Here is an 18378-nt window from a genome sequence, read left to right on the forward strand (position 1 = left end):
TCTTTCTATGACTCATTGTTTTAGCATGTGCTTAACTTAACATGTATATTCATTAAGACTGCTCACGGGCTTAATTACTTTGCCTACAACTAATAAGGCCTCTATCCAGCAAAGTGAACTCCTAAACTGTCCCTCCAATATGACTAAACCTCAGTGTGGTAAGACCAGAAGTTTAATGCTTTTTCTCTTAGTTGCCAGTCTTGGAAGACATTCCAGAGTTTTCACAAATTTGTATTTTTCAATGAAAAGACATTTAGAAAATGCACAAACAGGTCTAGTGAAAGGCTGTATATTCTATTACCAATTCCCTAAAATATTCTATCCCTTCCAAAATTACATTTTGCTCTAGTTACCTATGTACTCAGTGTTGCTTGGAATTGACTTGGCAGGAAATATGACATTATGGGGTGCTACGTCATTGTTGGACGGAGGAGGTTCATAATCATCACTGTCATGTCCTGGTTCATCAGTTGGTGATTCATAGTCGGCGTCTTGTTCCTGTTCCTCATCTGGGCTTTCATAATCATCATCTTCTTCCTGCCATATGCAAATGAAAAACAGACAATTAGATACTACATAACTTAATGCAATGAGATTGTGTTTTTTATATGGTAGTGTCTTTCATCGTGCAGGATACCAAATTTTATCACCGGCGCGCAAGGATTGTTTCATCCCTTCATCAAATGAAGTGATGGAGTGTGTCAATATTTACATAGAGCACGACACTGCACAGCAGTTTAGGATAGGAAAAGAATATCTTTTTACAATAGGAACTCCAGAGGAAGCTTAACAAGAGAGAAAGTTACTTAGCTGATTTTTTTTTTTTTTTTTTTTTTTTTTTGTCTCTCTAGGGTCTCATACCAGACCCATCTCCTAAGCCATTACGATTAAAGAAAGTAAGAGGATGTACAGGACTTCAGTTTTATATCTCATCCAACTGATGTCAAAAGGTGCCTCCTAGCACCAAGCTGGGGCAATCATTCAGTGGTACACTCTCCCTTAATGCTCCTTCCTGAGAAAGCAGGTCTTTGTTAGGGGCTTTGTAGCCCCTAATGCAGGCAGCTATGTGGTTCTGACCCAGCCCAAATAGGTATAGCTTGTGAGATCTGATAGGACAGTGATGGGTAACCTGTGGCCTGAGGGCCACATGCAGCCAATCAGGGTAATCTGACTGTGGGCCACGAATCATTTTTGCTGACATTGACCATACACAGGTACTGCCCCCCCACAGCTCTCAGTAGCCGGGGTTCTCTGTTCCCAGCCAATGGAGTTATGGGGAGCGGTACCTGCAGGCAAAGGGGCCACAGGGATGTGCTGTCCCTAATCTGGAACTTGTCACTGATCTGTAAATGGTGTAATATTCAGTGTAACTTCTCACTAACCTAGAGGGTGGAAGTTTCAAAAATGCTGAGGACTGGGCTAACTCTGCTCCCACTGAAGTCCATGATAAAATCCCCATTGACTTCAAGGGTGTAGAATTAGGCTAGCACTGGGTGCTTTTGAAACTCCCAGCACATTCTCTTCTTTCCTCTTCTGTTGGGAGTGGATAGCACAGGAATTGATAGTGCTTAAGGGAACAGAGAATCTGCTTTGAGTGTTAAGTGATCTAAAACATGATTCTTACAAATGAAGACCAGCCTTCTTCCTCTTCTTGACCGTATCCTGTGTAAGAAAACATAACCGTGGACCTGTTAGCACATGTTGGCTTCTGAGTCCCAAAGCCTCATTAGGTAAAAAGGCACTAAGCTTCACAAATAGCAATCATTAGAGAATCAAAATAACAGACCAGTTTGCCCAAGGAGAGGGATGCGTCCAGCTCCCATGGCAGCCAACAGGAAGTATGTGCACATATTTGCAGTCACCTTCTGGTTGAAGGGTATTAGTTGAACATCGCTTTTGTGTCATGATTTCTGCTGTGACCGAGGTTATGTCTATACTGCCAAGTTTTTTCACCAAAGGTTATATCACTTTTATTAAAGTGTTTTAATTAAACCGCTATTGCATGTCCTTGCTATGCTCCTTGTATCATTGGAGTGCATCCACACTAGCAGCTCTTGCAATGACACAGAGCAACACACTGTGGTAGCTATCCCACTGTGCATCTGGTCTCAGGGTGCTTTGGGAAGGGTTTGTAATGCCTCATGTGGCAGGTACAGAGTCACATGAGGCAGGTTTCTCAATCCCATTGTTCCATGGGCATTCTACTAGATTGCTAGCTGCTTTTCAACTAAAGTGTGTGGGAGAGAGTGTGTGACAGAGAGTGTGAGTATGGAGGGGACAAGGAAGGAGACAGACAATGTACATTGCCGGAGAGTGAGTGCGTTAGTCACTAACGTGCCGTAAGTACTCCTGTTCTTTGAGTCGGCATGCTGCCTCCTAAATTCAGACAGCTGTCCAAAGCAACCTGTTCGGAGGCAGGGGGAGGGGAAAACCCCGACATCAGTCCCCTCCTCCCTCCCTGGCTCTGCACAGCACATAGTGTGTGTGTGTGACACACACAGCTTGCCTGCCTGCCATTATATTCTTACTGGGGGAGACAGCAGGAGCATTCCATGTTAATGATTTGCTTTGTGTCCCACAGCAGATCATCACTCCACACCAGCTGTCAGAATGAAGCTTTGAAAGGGGAAGGGTGCATGGCTGCTGAGTTAAAAACAATGAGCAGAGACGTCACTGCAGGCATTGTGGAACACTTCCAGAGGCCGATTGCAGCAATAAAAGCAAGCAAGGTGTTTACACTGGCACTTTGGGGATGAAATCTTTGCACATACTCGTGGAGAGGGTTTTATTATAGTGCTTTAATTGAGGAGTTTCCTCCCAAAATGTGTACACCTCTGCTGTTTCATGACCAAAATTTGCCTTTTGGCAAAAAAACTTGGCAGTGTAGACCAGGCCTGAGATGTGTCCTACCCTTCAAGATTTAAATGCTAATTGAAGAATAAAGCATTCAGAACTGACTCAGCTGTTAACCTCTCATCTCATGCTTTATCTTGTTGCTAATATGGAATGTTGGGTGCAGAGCTGGGCAATTTTTTCCCCCAAATACTAGTTTTTTTTCAACTGAAAAGAATTTTGGGGGTCTTTGTATGTATTTGTGTATTCAGGTCCAATCTGCAAATAGTTTTGGCTGAAGGAAAAAAAAACTTAATGAAAATTGTTTTGCATCTGCAAAATGAATTTTGACTTTTTTATTTAACAGAATTTTTGAAGAAAGTTTAAGTTTCAGTTCAAATCTGAATGGATTTTTTTTCCAGAATTCTTTTAGTTTGTTCCCTGAACCAAACAATCCATTATTGGCTCAGCTCTAGTTTTGTGTCCTTTTTTTAACCCATTTGCAATAGGACCAATGGGGGAGTAGTAACCTGTGGAAATACAGGTGCTCTGGGCCCAGCTAGTAAAATGTTTAAAATGGAAGCTCAGTGCAGAGAAGCCATGTGGAAGCTGCTTAGACCCTAATGAAGTCCAGCTGCAAAGAGGACATGAATGCTCCCTGATTGCATCTCTCTCTCTCTCTTCTTCCCCCCATTGTTCCTCCATCCCTGCTATTAAAATATCTTTTTGTTAGCTCTCCGGCTTGATGTTTCTCCTTTCATTCCCTCTCACACCTTGTGCTCTCTTGACTTCCTGTCTTTCTCCTCTTGCTCTGAGCCCACTCATCTTCCCTTCTCCTCACCTTCTGCTATTCTACTTCCCTCTCTCTCTGCCTTTCACACTTTCCTCCTCTTCTCTCCTCACTGTCTGCTTTATCTCCCCCCTTTGTTGTCATTCTCTCCTCCCTTCCCTTCTCCGAGCACTGCAGGTATGGTGGGGGGCAGCACGAAGAGCACTCCAGCATCCTAGGTAGGCAAGGGGAAATTTGGAGCATCCCCCTGCCAAGAAAATATATCCAAGGACTTTTCTGGCCCAACTGTACCTGTTTACAGATCCTTGTTTCACTCAGTCTAAGAACCTTATTGAATTAAGGTATCAACTAGTGTAATGTTCCTTATTTGGTAACAGACACAACCCAAGCAGTTCTAACATGAGATTGCATCACTCTGCACACACCCCACCCACATCCTGCCGGCATGTGCTACTCCCAGGTCTATTAAAGGCACCATCTACAATAGCTCCCAGCATTTGGGTGTGTTTGGATCGAATGTTTTTCCTTCATGCTCCTCTCTAATATCAACAATAATTTAGCTCATTAAGTTGCAATTAATCCTGGAAGTTCTTGGACAGATGTATTATTCAATGTAGAGCTAAATTCAAGGTAGATGAGATCTATGAGCATAAATATTTATAAGAGAATTTTTGAATGAAGACAGCTGGATGGCAATGACAGTAGATAGACTGTGCAAGCAGCTAATTAATATTTTAATCTTTTTAAATACTATGTATTTAGATAGCAAGTACATATTTACCTGTATTGTCAGCAAACTTCTGCGTCTGGGTCCTGTGATGACATAAAAAATATTTTTTTCAGTTTTAATGATTATGAACTAAATGTGTCATAGTAAAAGCTATAGTGTAATTAGTTGAAGATAGTCTTCCATTATACAAGTGAATTTAATTTTGACCCTCTTCCCTACTAACTCTGACAATAAGCTAAAAAATAAACTTCCTGAAGTTTCATAAAGCTGATCCTAATCCAGGCTAGATTATTTTGAGAAAAGTTTGAGGCAAATTTGTGTGTGTGTGAGAAAGAAAATGTTTGAGAAGTTTGGCATCTCATCTCACTTTCTGAGCCTTTGTCTATGTGGTCCCATTCTTGCAAAGACCTGCATATCGTTTTAACTGAGTAATTCCATTAATGTCAGTGGGGACTATTCACTGTCATACGGTTAAGTACATAAGTACTTGCAGGAGTGGGGGCTATTCTGGTTATATTTAATTTTGATCCAGTTTGGCCTAAAAACTCCAGACTTGCTCATGTGGTCGATTGCACAAGTAGTTAGTTACACATATGCAAAGTGGTTGTAACACCATGCTACCCAGATCATAATGGTAATGCTCTATAGTCATTTTGCACAGGTGACAATGACTACAAAAGGTGTAGGGCAATGGGAAGGCAGCAGGGGCGGCTCTATGTATTTTGACGCCCCAAGCAAGGCAGTCAGATGGCTTTCGGTGGCATGCCTGTGGGAGGTCCACTGGTAACGCGGATTCAGCAGCATGCCTGCAGGAAGTCCGCTGGTCCTGCGCCTTCAGCGTACCCGCTGCTGAATTGCCTCAGAAACCGCGGGACCGGCAGACCTCCTGCAGGCATGCCGCCGAAGGCACACCGCCCCACCACAGCTTGCCGCCCCAGGCATGCTGTTGGTGCGCTGGTGCCTGGAGCCACCCCTGGAAGCCAAGGACTCTAAATGTGTGTTTATCTGTGGGTTTTGGCAAGGACCAGAGCATTTTGTTAATTTCAACCAAGGTTTATAGAATAAATAATTTAGTTATTAATAGTGGTTTATGTTTATATTGTGGTGCCTACTGCATTTATAAAATCTGTACTGTCTAAGAGGGCTCAGTGTCAGTGGCTACTCTCATCAGCTGGGGAGCAGGAGAGAGACACTAATATGTAAGGCTGAATGGGTTAGTTTGGGGATGAAAGGCTCCATTGTGAAGTCTGTAGCTACTCTTTTACCTATTGTAGCATAGCGGTTGCGTTTTCATAATACTCCTTTCTTTATGGTGACTGCAGTTCAAAAGGTTCCCGAAATGACCTAATAAGAAACTTTTCCTGAACTTTCCATCCTAAGAATCCCATCATGGATGTTTAGGGACTGGTGACTTGAAAAATAAAATTCAGAGAGAAATTCAACCAAATTTATCATAGTAGCTGAGATTTTTCAGAGCTCTGTACAACATTTTGACAAATTATCTATTAAAAAAGTATCTATAAAATCACCTGAGCAGCTTAGAAAAATCTCAAGCAAATGAATGAGAGATCCCATATTTGATTAAAATAGAACACAGAATCTCACTATATTAATAACTTTACTAATTTGTCAACCTGCTGATGCTCATTCAAAATATTCAGAATAAATCTAAAGCAGTCTCATGCCTTTTCTCACCAAAGATTTAATATCAACATCCTCTTTTAAGGTTTTATTAATTTTATCCATCTGAAATATAGTATACTGATATACATGTACTCGTATATTACAATGTATTGTAATTTTTATTTTGTTTTATTCATTACAATTTATCTTTAAAGCACACCTCTGATAGTATACTAACATTAATATTAGCACTATAAACAATAATAAATAAATGTAATTAGCTTAACTTGCCAAAACATAACCCAGTGTTATAAATACTTATGCACAGGAGTAAATTTGCTCACATAAGTAGTGTGACTGAACTCAATTGGATTACTCAGTCTGAAAGTCACTATAGGCTTGGGCTCTTAATGAGGTACTGCACTAACATGAATAACAATAGAAAGAAAGAAATCGAAATTCCTTTTTATCATTTTTTCTGAGACTGATTTTGCTATTAAATAACACTGGAGAGCTTCTGTTAGCTCAAATGGAAATCATTCTGAAAAGTTTTGTCTTAATAGTTTGAAAAAGAAAAAGAGGACTGAAAGGTTTACTTACCGTTTTGGGAAGAAACTTCTTCCTTCGTTCCTATTGATTTCTTGACTTAACTTACTCAGAATTCTGTTTTAAAATAGACAAACAAAAAACCTCTTACACAAAAATGACTTCCTTAATACCTATCTCCTCTTCTTTTAGTTCAATGCTTCTTTGTTTTTTTCTCTTTTTTTTTTTTTTTTAAAGAAAATTTTCCTTCTCCTTCCTTTTAGATAAATATGTGAATGCAGGGTAGCATATTCTGTTGCATCACTCTGGTGGTTGATATCTATTCTTATCTCTATACCCAATGCACTATAGTATTTTTGTCAAAAACAAAATGGCCAAAAAATTGAAATTTGGGATTCATCAATTGGGTGATTCATGAAGAGGTGAACAGCAAATGCTTCTGCAGATAAACTTGTGGAGGGGCCCCTGTGGCAGAGTGATGGAGCCCTAAAGGGGCTTTCAATGGACCAGAGGAAATAAGGGATGAATGTGAAGGAACTGCTGAGGCTGGTGACATCACAAGAGGTGGGAGAGCCTTTAGCAGGAGTGGTTGGTCCAGGCGAGAGATGGAAAGTGAATCTCAAAAGAGGGAGATCTGGGAATGGTGATAGGGCATCATAGGGAACAGGGAGCCAGAGGGTCAGAAAGAAGGTCTGGCTCGACTTGCATGGGGGGTAGGGGCTACTTGAGGAAGGGTTAGTAGAGCTCCAAGGAGGGAACCCGAAAAGTCTGAAGAGTGCTCAGATTGCAGTTCGACCCAGAAGCTTCCCACATAATCGATTGAGGTGGGCTTTGGGAGTGCTCACTTTCTCCAAAGAATCTCTGCCCCTCCAAAGACATTCCAGTAACTCAGAAGCAGGGTTTAGGGGGGGAGAGAGGACACTGGACATGCATAGGTTGCAGCACAATATGTATGTGTATTTAGAAATAATTAAGATGCTCCAAGACAGACTTACAAAGTCAGGGTAAGATCAGCAATTTCTGTGTATACAACTATTTCTCTAATGCTCCCAGTTCCATTCTAGATTATATTTGTTCTTAGTGAAAAATAAAAGTAACTCATTTATTACAATAACTGACTAAATCTGATAAGGTATTTAAACACCAACCCAACTACTACATTTTGAAGGGATGCTACCAAATTACCACATGCAAGAGTGTATCTCTGGGTTTCCAGTTCCTGGGGAGAAAGAGTTGAAACCTTTTAACTTGAAATCTTAAGAAGATAAGAAGTGAATATTGGATGGTGGCAGCAAAGGTACCTGATAGACCAGGGGTTCTCAACCTTTTCCTTTTCCCCGCAATATACTATAAAAACTCCATGGCCCACCTGTGCCACAACAACTGTTTTTCTGCCTATAAAAAACAGGTCTGACCTTAGGGGTTAGCAAGTAGGGCAATTGTTTGGGGCCCCACAAAGCTAAGCTGCTCAAGCTTAGGCTTCAGCCCTGGGTGGCAGGGCTTCAGCTTTCTACCCTAGCCCCAGTGAATCTAATACCAGTCCTGCTTGGTGGACTCCCCTGAAACCTGCTTGTGGCCCCCAAAGGACTTTGGACCCTTGGTTGAGAACCGCTGATGTGGACTACATGGAAGTTCCTTGAGTTCTGCACCGTTCCCTGCTCATAGTGCATAGTTGCCAGGTATGTATGTAGCAGCCAGGGGCGGCTCCAGGCCCCAGCATGCCAAGCACGTGCTTGGGGCGTCAAGCCACAGGGGGCGGTCTGCTGGTCGCCGTGAGGGTGGCAAGCAGGCTGCCTTCGGTGGCTTGCCTGCGGAGGGTCCGCTGGTCCTGCAGCTGCCCGAAGGCAGCCTGCCTGCCGTGCTTGGGGCGGCAAAATGCCTAGAGCCGCCCCTGGTAGCAGCAGTTCACCAGAGGGGGAGCAGGTCTTCACACTGTCGAATAATCTCTCTTGACTCGTCTATTCTCTCCTTTTTCAGCCAGATTCACCTAATCGGGATCCCTTCCACAAGCAGAAGCAGACAGGATAATCTAATCTATATGATGCCCAGCATTTTCAGGCTGTGCCAAAAATATTTACATATAGTCAATATTTTGGGGACTGAGACACCATGACTTATGTAATTTTTCAGTAGTGCATGTGTGCAGAAGTAGGGATGGGTCACATGAGTAACATTTTACCTGGGAGCAGATATGCAAATATTGCTCGTGATGTAAAGTAAACAATAACCCTAGAATCCATGGAAGCCAAGAGAGTAATTTGTACTCGCTGCCTTTGCAAGAGGTACCCTGAGACTCAGGGCCAAATTCACCACCAATGTAAGCGGATGCAACTCTGCTAAAGTCAACAGCGTTGTGCTAGCGAACATCAGTAGTGAACCTGCCCTTCAATGTTTTATTTTGTTTTAAAGACAGTTGTGATGAGTCATAGCCTTATTTTTAATTCCCCTTATGCCTTTGGTCAGGAAATAACCTTAGGAAATTCCCACAAATGCTGAAAACACTTCTTGAGACTTGAATTTCGACATAATTAAAAACATCCAACCTACTTCTAGTTCTTTTATGTAGGTGTCAGATATAACAATTATGGAAATAAAATATTTGACTGTAAAAAGTCAAGACCCTGTTTGGTTGGTGCCTGACAAAAACAACCCTTCTGACTTCTCTAATATGGTACCATCTTTTCTTACTGTACAATTACACCACAGGCCTTAAGCAGATCAGTGACTTTGGCATCTTTCATACATCAAATTCATTGATTATGGCTAAGGCATAAAATAAGTTGACTATTTTTATTATCCTTTTTCTCTGTTTTTCCTCAAAGGAGGACCCTCTAATTCCTTCTGAAATAAGCAATAACATTAAATATGTGAGCTCTTTGGGGCAGGAAATATGTCCATCTCTATGGTCCTGATTCTGTAAAGACTTCTGCACAGGCCTCATTTTATGCACTGGGAGTAGTTACACTAAAATCAAGCACATGCTTAAGTGTTTTGTTCGGTTAGGTTAGATTAACTGAAATAAATGCAAGCTATCAAACACTGCCTATCAAAAAAAAAATGAACTAACATATTGCATCCTGTACCACCCAAGCAATGTTAATTTTATTCTCAATATTCCTTTCTCTAGCCTCCTTGCCTCTCTTTTCCTCCGATCCTGGCCCCACAACATAGTGTCTTGCAGTACTCAGTGAAACTAGAAATCATTCAAGGAAAGGATTGTGTCCTTTCATTTTGTAAGCAAGTGACCTATCATTTTGTAAGCAAGTGTCAAATAATAACTTAGGATAATTAATATTAACTTTATCTGAAAAATTAGAAAATGGAGTCATTTGAAGTCCTGGACACCCAGCCAACCACCCTGCTACAGTGGGGAAGTGGGAAGAAGGATTCGAGAAAGCATTAATATTTTCAACCTTCCTTTTCTGCAAGCACCAGTTTGGAGTTCTGATTTTTGTGCAGATTTGACACTTGCCCTTTTTAGAATCCCACAAGCAATATCCTTGTTTAAAAGGGATTCAGGTTGGATAGGTCTGACATCCTCCCTAACACAAGCTCTAAAAAGCAAGGAAATTGCAAGTTTTGGAAAACCTCTTAATTGTGTCAAACAGCCTGCCTCCATGGAGTGACAGACTCTACATCTTCACAAGCTACTTCCTTCTGCTGCAACTGATAAGGAAACTGACTGCACCCAGCCTTCTCCTCTCCCTTAGCATATAACACATATAACTTTGCCTACAACCTCAGCAATTATTCGGGGGTATTGTATGTAGACAGGGTAGTTGTGTGTTCGCAGGGAACAGGATTTGAAAACTCATTAGTATGGCAAACTTTTTTTTTTATGAGCAGTTCTCTTTTTTTTATACCCTCTTTGGGAGCAGTTTATATCTTCTATTTCTTTTCAGTTTAAGTAGCAAAACAAAGCATCCAGTCTAGCCCCAATAATCTGTATCCAGTCAGAACATCAAAGGTACTGGGATTTCTGGCCATGGAGAGCTTGCAAGCCTGACCCCCACATTGACAGCGAGGGAATTTTCACTGAGCAAAGATTGCAGGACTTGGTGAGCAGTTTGCTCATCTCATCTTGCTGGAATAAATTCATTACTTGCTGCTTCAAACACTTTCTGCTATATCATTCTTCTCAGATGAAAAATGTTTTTCCCTAGATATAATATTGACAGATGATCTTTGCTTCTTTCCTTGTTTCTTTGTAGTCCTCCATCTGTTTGTATCCACCTGCTGTCACTTGTAAACTCTTTGAGGTAGGGACAGTCTTTGTTCTGAATTTTATACAGTGCCTAGCACAATGGCCTCTTGGTCCATGATTAGAACTCCTAGGCATTGTAAGAACAGAAATAATTCATATATCACAAGCCTTCAGCCAAGGCTTACTAATGACATGAACAAAGCATTGCTTGCTCGCTTTTTCTGAGAACTGTGTGCCCTTAGCAACAAATGTTTTTATAGAACATTCAGGCACGGAGACAGCTGGGTCTGCAACTAGGTAAGGAAGGAAGTATCAAAACCACACTGCTTTTTGAGATGGGAGTAGTGGGTGATAGGACAGGATAAGGCCATGCAGCAACACTTGCAGAAAATGTTACTCTCGGACCATTCTCTCTCTGCCTTCACCACCAGCCGCTCATCTTAGAATTGGAAGGAAGTTGAAATAAAATCCTCTCAAACAAGCTTGTTTGCCTAATTAACTTCAAACGTTGTGGGTATAAGCAGAGTCCACTCCAAGAATATTGGGGCCAGAGGTAGGAAGATACATGAGGGAGCTGGGCGCAAAGTCCTACACTCTGGAAATGCCATTCCCTGGGTATAGTGAAGAGAGCATCCGATCGTCTTGTGCCACCTGTGCTCTGCCCCTGGATAACAAGTTCTGCAGGGCAGATGCAATAACATCATACTGAGTTCAGAGTTCACTGAAACTCCCAGCTAAATCTCTTCTGTTTCTCCTGCTTCTAGGGAGCATACACGCACGTTCATCCCAGAACATCCGTTTTAAAAAGAGAGTGATCTTTTTTTGGTCTCTCAATTTTTGGCACTCAACTTCAGACCCTATGCAGGGGCCTGCTTTGATGGACAGTCAGCACTTTCTGAAAATCAGGCCACTTTAAAGTTTCTCAAGTTGAGCACCCAAAAATAGAGGCATCCAAAATTGCTAGTCACATTTGACAAGTAAGGTATATTTATACAAATATAAATTCACATAGGTGAAGACCTTCTCAGGGATTCTGAAGGTGCCATGGGACTCTGTGTGCGTTAATTGAGAGGAGACTAAGCTGCAGACTTCAAATCTGGGTTTTGATTCAGCCTCATACAGGGACATCAATCGCCTCCCACCCACTCCCCACCCTCCCGAAAAAATGTAGCTGTATCTGAACTTCCTCAAACTTCCAGAGTGTTCAGATCTGTGGTGATGGTTTAGCCCATTATAGAGAGGAAGGCCAAGTATAAAGCTTGGATCTCAGTTCATATTTTGACTACCAACCAGTGCTTGGAGCTGTTCAGATCCATTTCTTATTCTGACCACGTTGTATTAACCAAGGCATGTTTGCTGAAAGTTTGCCTCAAAATACTATGCAGCGTTTACTCACACTTGACACAGAAACAAGAGCCTTGATTATCATTTATAAGAGTGAACAGAGACACTGAGTAGCAAAATAAAGCAAGTGATAGTGCTGCTCTTGTGACTGAAGCTTTATGATATGAACACCTTGTCCATACTGTATTTTCCTAGCTATTTACTCTGCAGGCACCAGTTGCAGTCCCATGATTAATGATGAGTCTGGTTTGCACTAAAGGAGAGATTCAGCCTCTTTGCTCTGTATAAAATGTAGCATATCCTTCCCAGTCTTACTCTGAGAAAAGAATGCATTTTCTGAGCATTTTCAAGTAAATCTGCCAATTCATTTGAAATTAATATAAAATTGGTCTATTCACATTGTTCTGACTGATACTAATTTTTTTAATTATCTTAAAGAAAATAACACTTCAAATGTCCATATAATTAAAATTAATTGAAGTGTTTATGCATAGGATATATTCATAGAAATTACTTTACAACTGAGCAAAGTTATTAATGATTTTATGTAATTGTTAGGATTTTACAGGCTACAGACAGAGATAGGTCAATAGCTTGGAAAGCTCTTAAGTAGGACCATCGTGACATCATTGGCAATTGTTTGGGTTGCCTCTCTTCCTCTACTGTTGATTTGCATGCAACAGTTCTATTCCTTGTAATGAGTCAGTGGCATGAGGCAGACAGAATATGTAGCAAGAGTTCTCACAAGCACATGACTTGTGGCTGACAGTTACTTCTCCTTAAAGGTTCCATGGCTGCATGCTAGCTTAGGTTATCTGCCAGTGGCACTGATGCCTCAGCTTCACTGCCCATTGAAGCACTTCTGCAGGGTAAACTGAGGCAGGATACTAGTGGAAGACCTTAATGTGCTGAGACATTTTAACCCAGGGACTGGTCTCCTGCATCTTCTTTCACTTAATACCCGCCTTTGCAACATAGTCTTATATACCACTTGGTTGTCTTCCACTACTCTGGTGTACTAGAGAATCTGCCCTTAAAAGTTAACATTTTGAAAAAAGATGTAAAGTTGATACTCCATAACTTCAAATCATTAAAAATATCACATGCAATATTCTCTTGGGTTTCTTGTTTAGAGTTCATGTATGATATTTTAAAAAATTATTAAAAAGCCAAGGAAATTCTTAGACAGCAAATTACATTAACATGTGACTATATAAAGGTAACAAAATTATAATTGTGTATATATATATTGTAATATCCCCAAATTGAACATCATAAGCTGGAAACTGAGCATTAAGGTTACATATAAAAGACATCTAAATTATAGTACTGTATAGAATTGCACAGTGAAGGCATCCAAACAACTTTTGCTCTGCCATGTACTAAGGAGAGGGGAAAGGAATATAACAATAGCTAATGTCTTTAAAAATTAGCTTAATCAAATCTGGGACCACAAATAGTAAAATACCTTAATCATAATCACATAGTTATTGCATGACATCACTGCAGGCCAGGGTTAAGGTTATTTGGATGCCTCAGCTATACATTTCTTGCTTTTAAAATGTTTTGGATTTCTTTTATGTGTAACCTGAACTCTCAATTTCCTGTTTGGAATACTTGATTTAGGGATGATTACAACATCCTTGTAACTTTTTTTTTTAACTGTTATGTTACTAATATACACTCTCAACCAAGTCAAGTCAGTCAAAGATTCTCAGCAGAGAATTTTCCCTCTTTGTAATGAGACTCAGTACTGCCATAGAATTGGCAGAGGCAGCTTAGCCTTCTCTACCTGCCCAGCATGAGGTTGGCAGGCCTGGAGGAAGTTACCAGGATCAGAGACCTCCTGGACTACGACCAGGAGGACTGGATGGGTCCCTATGCACTTGGCTTGTGCATGGGGCTCTCTGCCCTTGGCACCCCCCAGCACATACTTCAGGAGGTGGAGGCAGCCTTATTGCCCACTTCTCGGTCTTTCCTTGAGTGGGTCCTGTGAGAGGGTATCCCACGCCCACCCCTCACCTCAGGCCCTCTGGGCCTCTTCATCAGGCCTCTACCCTGTGAGCCTTCTTGGCCCCCACCACTTTGTACCTTGAGCCAGCTGCATGATCTGCATCCAAACCGCACCACAAGACCATCTCTACACGCTCATGCTCCACACTCATTTCCCCACCCTCGTGTCCCACCCTGACACCAAGTGGTGGGACATTCTACCATCTGCAGAGGGTGAGGGATCTAGGTGGGCCAGCTTATATTCCACCTTGGTTCCACGGTCTGGCGCTGTTCACCCCTCTTCCTGACACCTGCCCTTTTTGTGGTGTGAAGGAGATCTTGGCATATGTCTGTCTGCAGTGCGCCAGGTTGCAACCCTTTTCCTGCTCCTCCAGAACCTCTTGTTGAGATTGTGGCTGCACTTTCCCCACACCAGTTTATATATGCACACTCAATACATGACCCCACAAAATCGCAGAACCACCTCATCAACCTCTTCCTAGCCATGGCCAAAGTGACCATTTTAAAAATGTTGTTAAGATGTTTTAAAAAAAAAAGTGAATGGTACAGAGTTTAAGCATAGAAGTTTCTGGTTATCAGGGAATAATGTATAGATTATCGAGGGTGCAAAGTTTGGCTTAAGATCAGGTGCATAAGGAAAACATAATCTGCAATATCCCTGATTGGGGGTAAACGGTTGATGGATCAAAGTACAGACATTGAGATATGAGGGTATAAAGTTCATAAAGTGGCTATGTTCAGATGTGGAGTATAATGAGTGGATATGATGATGAGGATGGATTGATATTACACCAGGGAGAGGAGGTTAGCTGAGGGGAGAGGCCTGCAACTGTGGAGCCTATTTTCATTCTTTTATCAGTTCACACATCCAGGCAGAGTTTCTCTGGGCGGCGTCTGGTGGCTCTTTGGACACTTTTGAGGAGCAGTGGGCGCTGTCCGGGGTTCTCTGCTCTGTGTCCCCTTCCGGTTCCTTAGTTTTGGCCCTCTGACTCCCACACCTGTTCCTGTGTTTTTTTTCCTTCGTTGTCCCACATATTTACCTGAGCACTGGGTTCAGTAGCTCCTCCCCAGGCTGGGGGAGGGGCCACTAGCAGTGGGTGGGCTAGCACCTGCCAACTTCCCAGTTGTCAGGAAGGGGTGTGGTGAATGTGAGCACAGCTACACCCAATCCTCTGCAGGCATGCAGAACCTTACCCTAGCAGCCTAATTAGAGTTTTGATTCAAGAAGCACCTTAGCCAGATCATAGAACTAAGGCATATGTGTCTATGACCATGAGACAAAGGGCTTTTAACAAAGTTAGCTTTTATAAATCATAGAATATCAGGGTGGAAAGGGACCTCAGGACGTCATCTAGTCCAATCCCCTGCTCAAAGCAGGACCAATCCCCAGCTAAATCATCCCAGCCAGGGCTTTGCAACGCCTGACCTTAAAAACACCTAAGGAAGGAGAGTCTACCACCTCCCTAGGTAACCCATTCCAGTGCATCACGACCCTCCCAGTGAAAAAGTTTTTCCTAATATCCAACCTAAACCTCCCCCACCGCAACTTGAGACCATTACTCCTCATTCTGTCATCTGGTACCACTGAGACCAGTCTAGATCCATCCTCTTTGGAACCCCCTTTCAGGTAGTTGAAAGCAGCTATCAAATTCCCCCTCATTCTTCTCTTCTGCAGACTAAACAATCCTAGTTCCCTCAGTCTCTCCTCATAAGTCATGTGCTCTCCAAGTTAGGTTTTACAGTAACAAATACAATAGGCTTCAGGATTCTGCAGGGTTCTAAAGTCTCCTGATTTTACATTGACTTAAACTAAATATTACATCATTAGAAATGTAAATAGTTTGAAAGCCAATATATATTGGTCTAAAATATATAAAGTCTGACGTTATCAGCCCTGCAATTCTTCCAATCAAGTATTCAGAATTGCGTTCATCTAGTATAATTTGCTTTATATAGTACCTTTCATACTTATGGTGTCTCATATCATTTTACAAAGCATGGGGTAAGATACTGGCAATGGGGCAGCCATAGGTTTGACAATACTTTACAGCTAACCATGGGTGTTAGAACTTGCTTTGCAAAGAGCTACAGTTTTAGCCAGGATGTCTTGGTTATCCCTGGCATACACAAATACCAGGAGTATCTTTCATTTTTCCCTGAAGAGCCACCAGGGACAGGTAGAAGGACTTTGCTAGAATTGTTCTCCTCTGTTAGTGCATCCCCCAATAGTACAATGGTTTGGTAATCAGGAGGTCAAAGATCCGTTCTTAAAAAGAGCCTAGATACAGCAGGAAATAACAAATATTAAATATCACTTAAGAAGCCTGCAGGGCTTTCAAATGAATAACAAAGCAAAACACAAGAGCATTATTTTAAGTTTGTCTAGAAAAGAAACTTTTTGGGAAGACAACCAGAATTTCTTACACAGCCTCACACATAATGGGCCAAAAAAGTCTTTGCTCCTTTCAGGGACTAAGGGAGGTATGATTTCTCATGTACTCCAAGTCATTCTGTCTACACAAGGTGGGATCCCTCAGCAAGCATGCTGCATAGTGCACCTTACACCTGCCAGTGAAAGGTATTTTGCCTAGCCATTGCTGTCAGACCCTGGCAGGCATGCAAGGGGGTTGGATGGTGGTCTGGTGAACATCCCTTGAGGGAGGTAGACTAGCCAGCCCATTTAGTGCTCACACAGTAAGTGCTAGAGGTCTGCTGCAGGTGCAAGGGGAGAAAACCTGCACCCTCTTCCCCATAATGCTCCAGCCGGAATTGGACTCGCACAATGACCTATTGGTACCAATCACTTTTTTGTGGCTGAATATTTTAACAAATCCTTGACCACCTAAGGCTACAAACTTGTCAGTACACTGCACGCTATGGCCATTAGGAATGTAACATGACAGGGGGTCAGAACTGCACAGGAGAAAGGACATCTTTGTTAACGCTGTTTGCTGAATAGGGGGACTAGGAGATACAGCTGAACAGTTTCAATTCCATCAAGTAGAGCACAGTGGTATGCATACACACTAGCCAATAGAGTGCATAAGAGTTAATATATATTTACTAAATAGTTTGTTTCATAAAACTATTTTAACAAGGTTTATTTTATGTTTGAAGATGGGCCAGATGAAGATATGCCTGGGTGACACAGGAGGTAGATGTTGTTCCTCAAAATAAGAGATTGCCTTGTAACCAATTTCAGTAAATTGCCTGTCATATTCTGTAAGGACAGTTGTGACCTAGTTAGCCACTGCTAAAGTTACAGAAATATCCCAGAGTAATGACCTTGTAATTTTCAAATTTGAGCACATAGGTTTCCTCAGATGGGTATATTTAGAAAAACCACATGCTCAGCCCATTAGGTTTATATTGCTGTGGCCTGTGGGTGACGAATGTAGCACAGTTACTAGTGTTGGATCACATTTGCTGCTGGTATAATTTGGTGTAGCTCTGACGTTAATAGAGCTACCCCAATTTTCACCAGCTAAGGGTCTGGCTGAGTACATATAACTTTAGTAGTATGCTTACAAGGCTGTAGACCTGCAAAAATGCATGCTTCATTTAGTGATGAGGCTGGTCAGATTTATATTTGTAGTACATTAATGTGCATTTCTGCTTACAGAAACTTACAGCTTAAAAAATAATAATAATTTAAAAAAATCCACAGCTTCATCCCAGTTTTTAAAATGGTCATTATCTCTGCTTCCACTACTAAACACCAATATCAAGTAGTGAATTCTTGACCTCAACTACTCTGGATTGGTCTGAAATCAACAAAAGTGAAATTCAATAAAAATAAGAGAAAAGTTGCCATACTTAGTAAGGGCAAAATCAAATGCACAAATATCAAATGGGAAATAACTGGGTTAAACAGCAATACTGCAGAAAAGGATCTGGGGGTTGTAGGGCATCACAAATTGAATACGAGTCAAGTCTGATGCAGTTTCAAACAAGGCTATTATGAAGTGGGGATGTATTACAAGGAGTATTATATGTAGGACATGAGAAGTAAGTCTTCCACTCTACTCAGCACTGGTGAAGCCTCAGCTGGAATATTTTGTCCAGTTTTGGGTTAAGAAAGGTGTGAAGAAACTTGATAGTCCAGAGGCGAGCAATAAAAAATGATAAAGGGTTTAGAAAACATGACGTATGAGGAAATGGTGAAAAAATTAGGCATGTTTAGTCTTGAGAAAAGAAGGCTGAGGGGGGACATAACAATAATAACATAATAACAGAAAATGTGGAAATGGCAGAGATGCTTAATGACGTATGTTTCGGTTTTCACCAAGAAGGTTG

General features: G+C 41.6%; 1 protein-coding gene across 1 annotated transcript in view; it reads right to left on the reverse strand.

Annotated features, from left to right (window-relative positions):
- LCP2 (lymphocyte cytosolic protein 2) overlaps nt 1-18378 on the reverse strand; it is a 58651-nt gene that overhangs the window by 16119 nt on the left and 24154 nt on the right. The window contains exons 4-7 of the mRNA XM_050962903.1: nt 6576-6638; nt 4404-4435; nt 1625-1662; nt 354-537 (exon numbers count right to left, since the gene is read on the reverse strand). Coding sequence (XP_050818860.1) covers nt 354-537; nt 1625-1662; nt 4404-4435; nt 6576-6638 — 317 coding nt within the window. The remainder of the gene's footprint in view (nt 1-353; nt 538-1624; nt 1663-4403; nt 4436-6575; nt 6639-18378) is intronic.

The sequence above is a fragment of the Gopherus flavomarginatus genome, chromosome 7 (genome assembly GCF_025201925.1).
Source record: "Gopherus flavomarginatus isolate rGopFla2 chromosome 7, rGopFla2.mat.asm, whole genome shotgun sequence".
In the NCBI taxonomy this organism is placed as follows: domain Eukaryota; kingdom Metazoa; phylum Chordata; order Testudines; family Testudinidae; genus Gopherus; species Gopherus flavomarginatus.